Source organism: Urtica dioica, chromosome 7 (genome assembly GCF_054948205.1).
Source record: "Urtica dioica subsp. dioica isolate 48M chromosome 7, U.dioica_male_clone48M_v1_H2, whole genome shotgun sequence".
Classification (NCBI taxonomy): Eukaryota; Viridiplantae; Streptophyta; class Magnoliopsida; order Rosales; family Urticaceae; genus Urtica; species Urtica dioica.
Genome location: NC_142762.1, coordinates 6,618,823 through 6,635,895, shown reverse-complemented (window position 1 = coordinate 6,635,895; position 17,073 = coordinate 6,618,823). Strand labels below are relative to the sequence as shown.

The following is a 17,073-nucleotide window of genomic DNA, read 5'->3' as shown; positions in this document are numbered from 1 at the left end:
ATGTCCTACTCTACCCCTGAATCTAATCAGAGCCTTTGTATCACCTCTCACAAATTAAATGGTGGTAATTTCTTGGAGTGGCAACAATCAGTCAAGCTCTTCATCATCGGGAAGGGCAAATTCGGCTATCTCTCCGGCACGGCGGCGAAGCCAGCAAGCGACGATGAAGGCTATGATCACTGGGAAGTAGAGAATTCGATGGTGATTTCTTGGTTACTTAATTCCATGGAGCCAGGGATTGGAAGAACCTACCTATTTCTACCGTCGGCAGGGGCCATCTGGACAGCTGTACAAGAAACATACTCAAATCTGGGAAACGCAAGTCAGCTGTTCGAGGTCAAGACCAAACTCAGACTTGCCAAGTAAGGAGAAAAGTTGGTAACTCAATATTTCACTACACTTAAGACTCTTTGGCAAGAGATAGATCTGTATTGTGACTTGAAATAGACGTGTACCACTGATAATGCGATGTATGCTTGAGCAGTCGAGAAAGATAGAGTCTTTGACTTCCTACAGGGTCTAGATAAAGAACTCGATGAAGTTCGTGGGCGGATCCTTGGTCGAGAGCCTCTCCCGAGTACTAGAGAAGTGTTCGCCGAGGTCCGGAGAGAAGAGAGTCGTCGCGTCGTGATGCTTCATAAAGAGTCAACCTCTTCCATCGTGGAGACATCAGCCTTGATGACATCTCAGCCTGAATACAATCTACAACGACTTCAGAAACAACAAGAGAGACCAGTATGTGAGCATTGTCACCGCCCTGGTCACGTCAAAGCAAAGTGTTGGAAGTTATACGGAAAACCCGCAGACTACCAGCCATCCAATCGTACACCGCGTGACAGCAAAGGCTACCAGGTCTCGTCAATTGAAGCAGCCCCCAATTCCTCGACCGAGCAGTCCTTCTTTAGCAAAGAAAATCTATAACAATTGTATCAATTGTGGAGTTCTCATCAGACTACCAACCCATATACACCCTCATCTTCTCTTGCTCAACAAGGTATAATAGGTTCAGTTTTCCATACCTCTAAAGATAACCTTGACCTTTGGATCATAGATTCCGTAGCCACAGACCACATGACAGGTTCATCATATATGTTCTCTACATATTATCCTTGTTCGGGTACTCAAAAAGTCAAAATTGCAGATGGTTCACTATCATCAATTGCTAGAAAAGGGTCCATAATTATATCTCCAGCAATAACGTTACACAACGTCCTCCATGTTCCCAAATTATCTTGCAATTTAATATCTGTTCACAATTTCTCATCAATTTCTCACCCACTGGTTGTATTTTTCAGGACCAATGCTCGGCGAGGACGATTGGCAGTGCTAAAAGCAGTGGTGGTCTCTACTACCTCGAGTCGACACGTCTTTCGAGTACACAATTTCCAGAACCGAGGTGTTCTAATTTCTTATCTCTAGAAAATGAAATAATGGTGTGGCACTATCGATTAGGTCACCCTAGCTTTGGTTATTTAAGACATTTGTTTCATGTTTTATTCAAAAATAAAAATATTGATGATTTTCAATGTGAGATGTGTCAGCTTGCTAAGCATAAAAGATCTGTATATCCATCTTTAAAATATGTGCCTTCTAAACCTTTTGCTCTCATCCGTAGCGATATATGTGGGCCATCTAAAATAAAAAAAAAAACATTTCAAACACTCGATGGTTTATCACTTTTATCGATGATCATACGCGAACTACATGGATATATCTCCTTAAAGAAAAATCTGATGCTGCAAGTATTTTCAAAACTTTTTACTCAATGATAAAAACTCAATTTCATACACAAATTCAAGTTTTAAGAATTGACAACGGTCGAGAATATTTTAATTCTATCCTCGGTCAATTTCTTGCAGCCCATGGTATTATCCATCATAGTTTGTGTGTCGATACACCGCAACAAAATGGAGTTGCCGAAAGAAAAAATAGACATCTACTTGAGGTTACCCGAGCTTTAATGTTTTCAATGCATGTTCAAAAACGTTTTTGGGGTGAAGTCATACTCACTGCTTCGTACCTAATTAATAGGATGCCGAGCAAAGTACATGGTTATAATACCCCTTTAAAAACTCTTCAATCATATTTTCCTCTTAACCGATCTTTTACTAATTTAGAGGCAAAAATTTTTGGTTGCACTGCTTTTGTTCATGTCCATGACTGTAACAGAAACAAACTTGATCCACGGGCCATAAAATGTGTTTTCTTAGGTTTTTCTCCAACCCAAAAAGGTTATAAGTGTTTTGACCCTAGCTCGGGTAAAATGTTTATAAGTATGGATGTCACATTCTTTGAGAATAAACTTTTTTTTAACAAAACTCCTCTTCAGGGGGAGAGTGAACTTGAAGATCAGTTTTGGGACTCTAATTCTGCGGTACTACCTTTGTGGGATGAACAAATTATTTTAAAAAATCAGGAACCTAAAGAACATGTATATAGCACACCAATAGATAACACGACTATGACCAAAGATATTGAGTTACCAATTGTTGCTGCTCGTAAGGGAAACGTAATAACAAACACCTCGGTTCCGAAAATCAAAATGTATACTCGAAAACGTGCCACGAAAAGGAATGAGCTGCCAGTGCCTCTTGCACTGCCATCACCCTCACCGATCGTTGATCCAGGTACAACTTCTCTTCCTTCTTCTATTCCTCATATATTAGAGCCCATTGTAGAATCTGAATCTATCAACATTGAGTTTGATGAACCCATACCGACCAGAAAAGGTGTTCGTACTTGCACCAAACACCCAATTTCCCAATATGTGTCATATAACAATCTTTCACCTAGCTTTAGACCATTTACCACAAGTATGACTGATGATGAAACTCCAAAATCAATAGAAGAAGCACTAGGTATTCCAAGCTGGAAAGAGGTTGTTCTAGAGGAAATGAGAGCCTTACAAAAAAATGAGACTTGGGAGCTAACAACTTTACCAAGAGGAAAGCACCTAGTGAGTAGTAAATGGATTTTCACTGTAAAATATGGTGCCTATGGTTCTATTGACAGGTTTAAAGCTCGACTCGTGGCTAGAGGTTTCGCACAGACTTATGGCTTGGACTATGAGGAGACATTCGCCCCGGTATCCAAACTTTATACAGTCCGAGTCTTACTCTCTTTGGAGGAGTAAGAAACAAAATGTTATGGCTAGGAGCAGTGCCGAGGCTGAGTTTAGAGCAATGGCACAAGGAGTTTGTGAGGTGATTTGGCTTCGAAGCATCTTAGAAGAGTTGAAGGTCGAATACGACAGCCCAATGAAGTTGTTCTGTGACAATAAATCTGCGATAATTATTGCTCACAACCCCATACAGCATGATCGGACGAAACACATCGAGGTGGATCGACATTTCATCAAAGAAAGACTCGAACTAAGAGAGCTTTGCATGCCATATGTTCCTACTATGGAGCAACTGGCAGATGTTTTGACGAAGGGGCTGTACCAACAAGCCTTCTAAGATTTTACTGTCAAGTTGGGCATGATCGATATATTTGCACCAACTTGAGGGGGAGTGTCGAATAAATCTGAGCCTTGACTCAGTCTTGTATATATATTTATTATTGAAAATATAGGAAATAATATCCCTGATTATTAGGAGTAGATATTTGATTTACATAAGCTGTTTTATTCTGTCTTTATTCTGTAGTTAACTGATCCTAATTACTAGGGATTTAATTAGTCTATTTACCTGTATAAATATCTATTCGATCAATGAGAAGAATTATCTTTTCCGCATATATTTGTTTCACTTTCAGTTTTTAAATTTTAAATTATACGCTCATGCACTTTGTCTAGGTAGTAAAATCGTTTTACCTGTTTTTAAAGAAATTTTTATATTCCGCCGCTGGCTAGAAACGATAATCTTTTCTTAATTCTAGATCTATTCCAACATGATAAACGTTGGGTTTAACCTTGCACATTGGATTTAATAAACGTTTATGAGTCTTGTATGATTGAGTCGACCAGTTGTGACTCGTAGGAGAGCTATCACTCACTGATCATGACAAACGGACACTCTTACGAAGAGTAAAATATAACTCTAGTGATAAGAAAATGTATTCCTAGCTCATTCTGTGGAGTGTCACCAAGATTGACGAATCGATTAAATAAGAGAAATGACTTTTTCATCTATTTTAATAAGATTTGTAAGAGCTTATGTTACTAGGTCATAGTCCCCGAGTCGGCTCTCAAGTAATAATAAGATTTACTGTTTACAATCTCACATCTGTAAATTGTCTTAGCATCATTCATTTAGAAATTTGTCTATTTGCCAAATTAAATATTTATTATGCAATTAATTATTTATTGTTGAAACAAGTATTTAATTAAATAAATTTTAAGTTGGGCGTCATGGTAACTATAAAATTAAAAAATTCCTAGGCCCAGTACACTTATGTTGGCCGCATACTATAAGGTTTAAATACCCAGCATTCTCTCTTCGATTAGTTGCTAGACTTATGGAAAAGAAATCAGGTAACTAAATAAATAAAAGAGAATTACAATTGTTGGGATAATATACTTTTTATTCTCTCTCATAAATAATTTCCTATTATCTAGGAGAGAATAATGGTTGAGATATTCTCTCTCCATTAAATAAAGAAATAAGATATTGTCTTTTATTCTTTCTCATGGATAATTACCTAATATTTATGAGGATAATAATGATTGATATATTCTCTCCATTAAATAAGGAAATAAGATATTGTCCTTATTATTCTCAAATATCTAGATTCCTTAAATATATGAGAAAAATAAGGAAATATAATATCTTAGATTCTGATATGATGGATGAGAGAAAAAGTAGAATTTGTAGTCAAAATACACTGGTTCATGCTTAACTACAAAATAGGAAAGAATATAGGAGAATAAGGAAACCCTAATGGCTTCCAAAAATATCTCAATCCTACCACTATAAATAGGAGTCATGGAGAACACAAAAGAGACCCACGTGTGGTACACGAAAAACAAGATGAAAAATTCAACCACTCTCTCTGTGGTGGTCGATTTTTCTCTTTTCCCTCTCCCTTCGTGATTCCAATCGCATAAACACGACACAACTCAAACTCCTAAATGAGTAGTTATTGTGAGATAACGAGAGAGCCCACACTTTATTCTTGTTTCATTCAGAGATTACGGCTTGGAAGATTATATTGTCATCCAATGGAGATCCAAACGATGAGAGTCCAGTGGTCGTTTCCGAAGATTCAAGACCAGAGACCAAAGCTTGAAGATCGAGTACCTGGAGCTTAGAATTGGATATTGAAGAACTCGATTAGAAGTTTCTGTAGCTGAACACAAACCCGTAAGTGTTATGATATTCCCTTCATCTTTTATAAATTGGTTGATTGAACTGCGCTCTAGTGTTTACTACTCATTTTTATCAAATATAGATCATATAATCGTATAATTAATTAGCTAGATAGCGTAATTATTTATATGCCGTATGGTTATAGGGATATGTATTCCCAATAAGGGCATTTCACTAACAATTTGGTGTCGGAACGATTGTTCTTAATCAATACCAACATGTTTCATCCCCAACACTAATCATTCGGGAAGACTGACGAAGTGGGATGTCAAACTTAGTGAGTATGATATCGAATATCGGACTAGGACATGTTTCAAATCCCAAGTCATGGCCGACTTCCTAGTCGTACTCCCTAAGGAAGACGACGAAGTCATGGCATTCGACGAGACGTGGTCTTTGAAAGTTGATGGAACATCATCGAAACATGGTGTTGGGGTGGGGATACACTTAACTTCCCTTCACGGAGAAATAATCGAATAGTCTTTCAGACTCGACTTCACTACATCAAACAATGAAGCCGATTACGAAGCGTTCATTGTCGGATTAAAGCTAGTAAGGGTTGTCGGCGAGAAGCGAGTGCACGCTTTTTACGACTCTAACTCATGGTTAGCCAATTCTTTGGAGAATACGAAGCAAGCGACGACCGAATATAGGCCTACCTCAAGGTCGTCAACAGTCTAGAAATCCAGTTCGACATGTTTGAACTTACTCCTATAGGAAAAAACACCTTTGCGGATGCCCTCGCCGCCTTAGCATCCACTTCAGATTCTGCCCTCAAATGAATCATACCAGTGGAAACAATAAAACAAACTTCCATAGCCATTATTGTTAACAAAATAATGACTATAGAAGAGAGGGATTAGAGAAAGGACATCTTCAATTTCATCACCACTGGTATAACCCCTTCCGATAAACAATCACTACACAAGCTCAAACTGAAATATGCGAGATTTTGCATCATCCATGGAATGCTCTTCAAAAAACGTTTTTCAGGACCATACCTCAGATGTGTCGGAGTGACTGAATCTCAGCAGCTACTCACTGACGTACACGAGGGAGAGTGCGAAAGCCATGCGGGAGGCCGATCTCTCGCCATCAAAATAAAAAGACAAGGATACTTTTTGCCCACAATGCTCACTGACTGCGAAAAACATTCAAGGCATTGTGATTAGTGCCAGGGACACGCCCCCAACATCAGACAATCAGCCAAAGAGCTGTCCTCGATCACAACCCTGTATCCATTTATGAAGTGGTCTATGGACATCGTGGGTCCTATGCCAACCACCGCAGACGGACTACATTCTTCCTAATCATCACTGACTATTTCTCTAAATTAATTGAAGCGAGCACCTTCGTCCTAATAAAAGACTATGATGTCAGTCTTTTATCTGGCAAAACATCATATGTAACCACGGAACGCCACGAAAAATTGTGACAGATAATAGGGCACATTTCATCTCCAAAAAATTACACAATTCTGTTCGATCACGGGAGAAACCCATTTCTCTCTGATGATGTCGAGTTTGTAATCCTAATCGAGCACCGTTGTAAAGACTCTAAGGACAATGTGCACCCACAAAAATGAAAGCAAAAATGACCAGTCGCTTTGCCATTCTCTTGACTTCATAGAAGAAAATATCTAGCATACTTAATCAAAGATCTAGCCCACGTGTCTTTCAATTCGCTGCAAATGTCGGCACCACAAAAATAAAACGATTCGGGAGAACATTTCATCTCTTAAGCCAAAAAAATGAAATCACAAACTAACAAAAGTATAATATATATATATATGGAAATATCAAAGAGGATAGCGAAATCAAACATGCATATGTAATAAATGGACCACTTAGGCCCATTAAAAATAAATATTTTAACAAAGCTACCAAGCCGGCTTGTGAGCTGTTTCAAAATAACGAAAATAAATGCGCAAAACAAACGGGCCTAAAATATGAAAAAAAAAATATTTATAATCTTTTCAAAAAAAAAAATAAGAATAATTGAAACTTCTTCTTCTTCACTTGTCCTGGTTGGAACTCGCGTGACCTCGGTCCTTGGTGGCCGAGTCGAAGCGTTGGCTACGGCCTCCTCAATTCCTTCGGGTATTCCGGTAGGACTTCGACTGACTGATCAAGCATAGTTCCATCGTCGATCAACAACATCGAGTCTACTTGAGCCTCTTGGTCTTCAGCGGGGGATGAGTCGGGGTTAAGGAGTGAATGGAAAATCCTCGACTTTGAGAATGGCGATCCCATCGAATTCGTCTTGATAAGTCGCCATATCCTCCTTTGTGACCTTCAGCTCGGAAGCCCAGTCGGCAACCTGGTTCTTGAGGATGTCCCCAATGAATTTCTTAGTGCCCCGAAATTGTTCCATCTTTTTTAGGATCACGGTCACCTCATCCATCTTATCCTTGCTAGCTCGGTACTTAGAGATAATCTCTCAGTACATGAAGGAGGTTGCCCTTTTCGCCGCGTAAATCATGTTGTCCTTCCCTGCCTTCGTTGTAGACTTGAGGCGCACGATCTCGGGGTTCGCATCGTCGACCTCTTTCTGCTTTGCCACCATCGACGAATGGAGTTCAACATTTGCCGCATCAAACTCCTCCTTCTGCTTCTTCTCGGCGTAATACGCTTTGGACCAGCGGCCGACCTTCTTGAGCTTGCGATTGTTATTGTTATTAATTCTTGTCGCACGAATTATTAATTATCATTGTTATTAATTCTTGTCGCACGAATTTAATAAATCGCTTGGTCCAGGCCCAAATCCATTTCTACAAGCTTACAACGCAACCACCAAAGACGTGACGAAGTCGAAGTCAACACAGGAGCAGCGATCTCACCCCAAAACACAGAGAGCCCGAGCCCGTTCAAACGCAGAGGCAACGTGGCGGAAGAAAATGTGATGATGGATGAAGTCGCCAATACATGTCTCCGAAGATTTCACATCTCATCGTGGTATAAATTCTCTTCTTCTGAGAGAATTGAGAGAGTTTTTTGGGACCTATTAATCTCTCTCTCTCTCGTTGTATTCCGAGCTCATCAATTGCATTCATCAGTCGAACTCGACCTATGTAATTGAGATCGAATATTTAATAAAGATTTATTCTCTGTTCAATTTTCATTTATATTATTACATATATAGTATTCATTTCTTATACGAAACTTTTTTTGAGATCCACAAATAAATTAAATCGAACTAAACACATAATAGTCATATTATTTTGTTCGTGATTGTTGAAATTCGGAAACGACATGTTGTTAACAACAGTAAGTATACATGATCCTTTAGAGCTTAGGAGAGAACTTGTTGGGCGTCTCGTTTCTACCGATCAATCATTTAAAATGTAAAAAAGTGTCATTTTTACATCGGTGTCATTGAATATATCGTTAGCTCTTCATATATGACCGAGAAATTCAAAGATAATTTATGAGTATAGTATTTTGTTTGATAAAATAACATAAAAGATTAAAGTGGAATTTGCGAAAAAGAAAGATAGTAATAGGTATCAAACTAAATACTTAATAGTCGGGAATTTCTTTCAATATTTTATTATAATAATCGAGTCTCCTATAAATGACATAAGCGGAAGCAATATATCATTGTTACGCCCTAGTAGAGAGAGAGAGAAAGAGAGAGATTTGGATCCAAGAAGATGGCTTGGAGGAGTTTGTACAACGAGATGAAGGTGCTGCGGGTGCGGGAGGTGCCGGGGTATCTGAAGCCGAAGCTGACGGTGGAGAACATGAAGAAGGCGGTGGAGAAGGGGCTGGACAGCTACAACGACAAGTACATCCAAACAGGTTCAATCGAGCCTCTCTACCATGTCTGCTTCGGAGGCATGGCCCTCTCCTACCTCGTCGCCCTCCCCGAAGAACGCCGCCACCTCGCCCACAAACACGCCGACCACTGAATGGTACCCTTTCTTTCAAGGGTTTGTCGATTCTTTCAATTTTACCCACATTTTTTAGGGTTTTGTGCAATCAATTTTTATTTAGGATCTTTGTTTTTCTTGTTAAGATGTTTATATACCCAATCAATCTGAAATCGGCGCTCAATTACGTTGGTCGTCGAGGGGGCTTTCTCTGTCTGCGTTCAGTTTCTTTTCTAAGATTTTGTGTCTTTCCATATAGCAAGAAGATTTGCACAGTTAAATTGCACATAATTCTGAAACTCCCACTCGAGAAATCTTCAATTGCTTATGCTCTTCCTAATTTTAGGTTTTTTTATTTGCTTTTTGACTGGATGATTGCTGGGTGTGTCGATCATGATTTGAACAACCATGGTCTTTGCATGTCTTTGGGCAATCTTCGAAGAGCTTAAAACGTAGATGAATTAAAGGAAATTATAATCATTCCAATTAGTTGCGAATCTGTAGTTGTGACTGCTTGTATGTTCGTGGGTGTGTTTCAGTCTTCGTTGGCAGTGTTTTTCCATGTGTGTGGCATTAAAATTTAACACAATGCTTGCATATTAAATGCCACCTCTCTAAACTCTCAACGTTTGAATATTATGTCATGATGGCCTTTGTGTTTTTATTTTTTGGGTGCAGGGATGAACGATGATGAGCCGGGATTTCCTTGCGCAGATTTGATCGGGTTTTTTTTTTTCACTGCATATTTTGTTGCATGACTTACTCAGATGAAATGCTTTTGAATAAAATTCTTAATTACATTGCCTTGTGATCTGACAAGGGAAAAACAACTTTGGTGTTTGTCATTATAAATCTTGTTTGAATGAATTTTATTATAGCGTTGCCTCTTTTGCACAAAACAGAAATACCCAGGCCTAACCTGGTTTCTAGATGAGTGCACTAGAGATGTTTTGAGTGTTTATTATAGCTCTAGAGGATACTAAGCAACATCCATAATCGCCCGTGATTACCGATCCCAAGCTTGTAGTTTTTGTTAATCATTATGTCAGTGTTTAAACTACAGAAATACCCAGGCCTCACCTGGTTTCTAGATGAGTGCACTAGAGATGTTTTGAGTGTTTATTATAGCCCTAGAGGATACTAAGCAACATCCATAATCGCCCGTGGTAACCGATCCCAAGCTTGTAGTTTTTGTTAATAATCATTGTCAGTGTTTAGACTATAAATCTGCAAAGAAGCTATGGAACTAATTCAATGCTATAGTGTTCTGTTCTAAGGAGTTTTATGTCAGAAAATTTGACCTGTGTTTGTGAATATTGATTTGACTGGCTTAGCCTATGGAACTAAGTTTCTTAACTATGCATATGCCGGGAGGATAGTTTTTATTATGTTCTATAAAAAAAAATGTGTAGGCTAGAGAGCTTTGAGATTTTCTAGGCTGTACAAAGGTCACAGCTAGTCTATCACCCAAATTAAAGAACGTGTACGCAATTTTATGTGAACTTTTTAATCTGACTCCTCCAAACGAACCAATCTGCTTGTGAGTCCCATAAACTATGGGAGCTTCAACTTTCAGATACTCAGCCTCCACAAGTTTATGAACATGTTTGTTTATAAATTTATGGACTTTTCTGTTACGGACTCTTTCATTGATAAACAATAGGAATTATTCCAAAATTACAATCATTTAGAATGTTTTTTTTTTTACCAAAATTCAATAAATGTTTTTTGTTTTAAAAATATGACTAAGTTTGTCAATAAATACCGATTTATTGTCGATGACAATATAGTCAATTAATTTATCGTACTTTTTAGAATAAAAAGCATTTATTGAATTTAATTAAAAAAAAAAAAAAATCTCTAAATAGGCAACTTTTATTTATTTCACGTATTAGGGATTATATTTTATTTCGTAATTAGGATTATTTTTTATTTCGTAATTAGAAGGCTTAGTAGGACTAGATTTATATGTTAAAAAAACAAGCTCGATTGTAATCGATCACCTAATTATAAATGAGTCTTACTCATTAATAAGAAAATCATCTTTCAACCAAATTTAACTTAATCTCTTTCAAATGAGTAGATGTTAAGTTTGCGAAATACTTGAGCTTTTCAATTTTGATTTTTCTTTAGTCACAATTCGCATTACGGGATCATTTTCCAATAAATAATTTACTTATCGCTATCATTAAAGAGCTCGTATAGCCATTTGATAATTTATTTTACTAAAATATATTTATGTTTGTACTCTAATGTTGGAGTGGGGAAGGAAAAAAGTTGTTGTGCCCAAGTCTAAACATCGGTTTTAAAATTTGAACGAGTTTATTTTAACTTGAACTCTACTCTTTTTTATTTTCTTTAATTAACCTCAAAATGATTATTCTTCTGAGCTTTGAGCATGCTCGAGCTTGATATTTCGAAGTTGAACAAGCTCCTTAAACGAATCAAAGCTCTTCTTATGAATGAAAAGGGGCGAGTCCGAACTCGAGCTTTAAATTATTTATAAAGCGCGAGTACAAACATGTTATTTCTATATGGAATAGAGCTTGAGGTCGAGTACTCTAAAACTCGGCTCAGCTCAATACACACACACAACGAATGTACATTTTGTGTGTAATTTGTATTAGACTAATAAGATCTATTTGCAGACCTTTTTAACGTCTGATGTTAATAATGGTGCTTCGTACCAGTTGATTTGGAGCAAATGTTTTATCCGGAAAATCACAAATTACACAATTAGTGCTGTTATAAATTATCACGACCGTAAAGAGAGATGTTTTAGCGGAAATAAAGAGGTGCATCTAAAGAGAAACATAACTCAGAATCTTGGGGGCCGCTGAGTCATGCAAAATGGAAGCTACAAAACGGACAAAACTAAAACTTTCCATTTGCAGCAAGACGTAACGGACAGCCCACAATTACTCTAGTCAAACGTGATTAAAATTTAAACTTGTGTTATTCTCTTGAACATGATTTGCCAGTCAACGGGCTGAAAAAAGATCTATAAAGAGGCCAAGCAGCATATTTAAGGTGCCAGATTGATTTTCTAGGCGTGGCTCAACTGTTGGAGTTGCTCGGTATTCAAAGGTTTATACTAACAACATTTACCCCACCATATTAAGTACACCCTAGTTGATATAGAGCAGTAGATTCAATTCACGGGGCACAAGTATTCAGGACATTATTCCTTAGAAACACACGTAAAGCTTGAAGAACAAAATCTTTTATGACTCCAATTTCGGAACTTATAAAAGTTCAATAAATGCAAAAGAAAGAGAAGGAAAAACAATTATAAGTATTGAGGCATCAAAACCAAGCAAGTAGAGAAACAAGTCTCTACAGATATGCAAATTTCAAAAGCCATCCGATTATTGACAGAGCAGAAACGGTGAATGAAAGATAGACTTAACCCGAGGCAGTCTTCTTTTGCTGGAAAACAACGGCAAAGACGGGAACGCCGGCACCGATCATGAAGGCAGAGAAGACGGCGACGGACATTTTGAGGGTGCGATGCTTCATGCTGTCCAAATTGTACATGTGCTTCGCGTGAACGTAGTCCGGCTCATCGTGCCCGTGCCCGTGCCCTCCGCTCCTCTTCACTCCGCTCGAGTGAATGCGTCTAGTCCCTGTTCCACACACCAAACTGTTCCACTCACAATTTGACTTTGACATGCATATATATATTTTACCCTGGGGGCTTGAGTTTAGTGAAATAACAGAAAGGGTAAATTAAACGATTGGGTACTTGATTTTAGCAAAAGAATAGCACCCTTTTGTTCTAATCTGAAAAGAGCATATACTCGGTGAAGCAAACAAAAGAAAATGATGAAGAATGCAGTAAGTGTATAGTAGTGAATTTAGTCTTTCAAACTACAATTCTTTTAGACAGAGATTTGAACCCACCAATTCTACTCGGGCCTTGCCATTTGTTTTCTGAGTTTCAGAGTACAATAGGCTCGAAAGTCAAACAAAACCATCTCAACTTGACATACAACAAGCAAGAACAACATGATTAACAAGCATCACGAGTCACGACCCATGCAAACCCTTAAACTCTACAACCATGATGACTATGTAACATCTCCCGAGGATGTATAAAACGAAATGTATGATATATTTTCGGCCTCCAAACGAAAAGACACATGAATGGAACAAAACCACTGGTCAGCATCGAGAAAGCCAGTCGATGTTCTGAGCACTGTGAGAAGAAGCAAGCTCATAGCTCTATGCTCTTCACTTGAGGCTCCACAAAAATCAACAATACAGACAGACTCAAGTAATAAGCCCAAGATTATAACTTCAAGCTTCAGGTTAAACCAAATAAAAACATCCAAAGCTTTTTGTATTTAAAAACAACAAAAACAAAGCTGTCGTTCTCGTTCCGGATTCCTCCAAAAACAAAATTCAATTGTCGATGTTATCCTTACCTAATTTCGAGCAACTGCAAGTTTTTATTTGAAAATTCACTAGTCAAAAGCAAAATAAAAATAAAAAATTGAAAATCCTCTTTTCCCTAACACTAACATCCCCGGATTAAACACCTAGTGCATTTATATCAAACACAAACCCTAATTTCCAACAAATCGAAACACCCTCGTTCAAAATATAAATATACATATAAACACATGAATACTCAAATGATAAGGTTCATTCAACCACGAGTGTGTCAAAACTTCGAATGGAAAAAGGAGAGGCCGTCGTAAATAAACTTGAGGTTCCGATGATCGCGAAATCGGAATTAGGGCAAGAAGAAAAAAGAATAGCCATGAATATATAAATGAAAAAAAGGAATAAGAAATTGACCAGGGACAAGATGCTTCGCGACGGATCTAAGACCGTTGTTCAATGCCATGGCAAATATGCGTGTCTCGAGAGAAAGGAGAGCAGATTTCGCAGCCAACAACAATGTCGCGAGAGGTATATGACGGCCAAAGGACTGAAGCTAATAAGGAGAGGGATCGAGGAAAATAATAGGACGATCTCACTTTTTATTGCTACTTGGGCCTTATCTGTTTAAGAAATTTCAATGGATGCCCTAAATTTAAACTGAATTAGGAAAACACCACAAATAAATGTTTTTAATAAGAAGTGGATATTGCATGTGGTAGTACTTTTTTAAAGAAAAATTTAATTTTGAAAGCCTCAAAATTTTCAAAGTATCAAGACAAGACCCATTCATTTAATAATATCCAAAATTGGATTTTTAACCTATTTTCGGATAAAAATGTCCCTAAAACAAATAAACTCTCAAACTCAGACGAAGAGGGAGAAGGCAGCGTCCCGATAGAAGTACTAACTCGGCCTTACGTCTAGAGAAGCGACGTAGGAGTGGTCAACGAAGTTCCGCCCCCCTCGTGGATGACGCCACTCGTTGAGTACCTCAAGCGAGGAGTCGTCCCCGAAAACAAGGAAGAAGCCAGAAGGCAGAAAAGCTTGGCGCCGAAATACACGTTGAGGGAGGACAACCTGTTCAAGAGAGGGTACTCTATGCCCCTCCTCCGATGCTTGACCGAGGTCGAGGCGAAGAAAGCGCTCTGCAAGGTGCATGAAGGGTTGTGTGGGAACCACGCCGCCGGACAGTCTTTGGCCTTGAAGCTGCTAAGGCTCGGTTACTTTTGGCCAACCTTGAAAAAGGACTCCCACGAGTGGGCCAAAAGATGTGACAAATGCCAAAGGTTTGTCCACATTCCGCGTCAAGCGCCGGCCCCACTGTGCCCGATCGTCGTACCTCGACCCTTCGCAAAGTGGAGAATCGACCTCATTGGTGAGCTACCTACGGCCCCAACACAATACAAGCACGCAATCGTGGCGCTATCGATTATTTCACAAAATGGTTGGAGGCAGAACCATTGGCAAAGATCACGGAGGCGAACACGACTAATTTCATCTTGAAGAACATTGTCTGCCGCTTCGGGATCCTCGCATCTGGAAGAACATTGTCTGGCGGAACGCAACTGGCGAAACCCCCTTCGCACTTGCATTCGGCATCGAGGTCGTGGTACCCGTCGAGACCAAGCTGCCAACCTTTCGCATTGAAGAGTTCGAGGAAACCACTAACAGCAAAGCAATAAGACTCGAGCTGGATCTCATACACGAGAAGAGGGTAGACGCACTTACTCGCCTCGCCGCACAGAAGAGGAAGGTCGAAAAGTACTACAATTCCAAGGTCAAACTGCGGAAGTTCGCCGACAGGAGCCTCGTCCTCAGAAGGGTGTTCCAAAACACCAAGGTGCAGGGAGCCAGAATCCTGGGTCCAACTTGGGAAGGCCCGTACCGTGTGCGTCGAGCCGTACATGGCGGCACGTACGTGCTCGAGAACCTAGAAGGGCTCGTGTTCACTCATCCATGGAACGCCGAGCATTTGAGGCAATGCTACCAATAGAAGCCTGTTCCCGATTCTTTATGCTCGATTGTTTTCATTTTATTTCCGGTTTTATTGAGAGACAATTTCAAATTTAAATAAGGCCAATGGCTTGGGAATGTAATTTTTGCCTATTTTGACATAGTAATGGGATTAAATTTCTCCTCAAAACCTTTGTCATACATTGTTATAATTTCTAGTCTCTTCTACGAGTACACAAGAAACTTGGGGGGCTAACAGGTACATATCTTTTTCGCGCGACGCTCTCGCACGATTCGATGCCTCGCGCGCCGAAAGGTAGCGAGATGTCAACAGGTCGCGTCCGCGCACCGGACCGCTGATCCTTAAGCGGTAGTCAAAACCCAAAACGTAACACGCGTACCGACAGCTACCGCACTCGATGGGAACTGCGCTAGCCTCAAGCCCGTCCTGGCACACAACACGCACGCCAACAGGTAGCGTACACGCCGGAAGATGGGCGCGATAGCCGTCCAGCGCGCACGCGCCGATAGGCAGGGAGTTACGAATGGATGGCAAAGACTCGCACCCGCCGGACGAAACTGGTCTAGCTAGCGTCCACAGGAAACCTCGCCGCTAAGAATGGCACTAAGCCGTGCAAACCGGTTACGCTAGACATTGTAAACCGGGGGTCGTAAGACACGCACTAGCCGGATTGCGCGAATCGATTACGATAAGCATAGTAAATCGAGAAAATAAGATGCATAATAAACCGGAAAAAGCTTTAGCAAAGACAAGAAATCTTGTGAAAACAACCCAGCGGAAGAAAAAGAAAATACAACGAATATCCCAAAGGAAAACAAGACAAGCGCTAAACAAATGCGCGGGAAATCGGAGCAAAACCAACTACTCGAAGCCAAAGTCAATCTGCTCCTCATCAATCTCAGGCGGAGGGACGCCCGACCTGTCGGTGGCCTCTCCGTCAGGCGGGCAATTCGTCGACTGAGTAGCCTCTGCGGGAACCTGGGGACGAGGGTCATCCATCTGTGGCACGTCGTCCAAGGGAGGAAACATGTCGTCGACGATAGAAATCGTAGTCCCGCGAGATGCGTTCTCCTTCGTGGTGGTGTGTCGACCCCGTACGGCCGCCGCATAACGAGCCTCCTCTAGGGCAATGTCCCAGTCATCCTCTAAGTCCGCCTTGGCCCGCACGGCATCGTCCTTCTCTTCAATGAGGGCTTGCATCTCCACCAGCAGGGAGTCCATTTCCTTTCTGCCTTGATGCGTGAAATCTCGCTCGCCGATAGTCGAGCATGGACGATCTTCAGCTCCTCGTCTCGATCCAAGAGTGATGCTTGGAGTTTCATCATCTCCCCCAGAATGGTGTCGGCCGACTGTTCCGCCTTCTCCCGAGACGCCTGCTCAGCCACTCGCAATGATCTCCGGTGGCGGCTCCAGCCCAGACGACGCCGCCCAGGGCCGGCGTACCTTCGCCCGGTCCCGCCTCGCCGATCGCCCCTACCCGGCTGGGAGAGGTCTCCCCCAACACCAGCGGCGACCCGCGCGGCGCCGCC

At 40.4% G+C, this 17,073-nt stretch overlaps 3 protein-coding genes across 3 annotated transcripts; 2 read left to right on the top strand and 1 right to left on the bottom strand.

Moving 5' to 3' along the window:
* LOC149390173 (uncharacterized) lies at positions 1-1,330 on the top strand. The gene is made up of 4 exons (XM_089619694.1): positions 1-322; positions 485-852; positions 952-994; positions 1,296-1,330. The coding sequence occupies exons 1-4, from the start codon at positions 1-3 to the stop codon at positions 1,328-1,330; spliced, it is 768 nt and encodes a 255-aa protein (XP_089475820.1).
* Positions 1,331-8,895: 7,565 nt separating this feature from the next.
* LOC149390172 (ATP-dependent RNA helicase) lies at positions 8,896-10,057 on the top strand. Its single transcript, XM_089618650.1, has 2 exons — positions 8,896-9,222; positions 9,859-10,057. Exon 1 carries the CDS (start codon positions 8,962-8,964, stop codon positions 9,217-9,219), a length of 258 nt encoding a protein of 85 aa, XP_089474776.1. The 5' UTR covers positions 8,896-8,961; the 3' UTR covers positions 9,220-9,222; positions 9,859-10,057.
* Positions 10,058-12,387: 2,330 nt separating this feature from the next.
* LOC149390171 (TonB-dependent heme receptor A) lies at positions 12,388-15,079 on the bottom strand. Its single transcript, XM_089619693.1, has 2 exons — positions 15,028-15,079; positions 12,388-12,806 (listed from the first exon to the last, which is right to left on the bottom strand). The coding sequence occupies exons 1-2, from the start codon at positions 15,077-15,079 to the stop codon at positions 12,586-12,588; spliced, it is 273 nt and encodes a 90-aa protein (XP_089475819.1). The 3' UTR covers positions 12,388-12,585.
* Between the last annotated feature and the right edge of the window lie 1,994 nt (positions 15,080-17,073).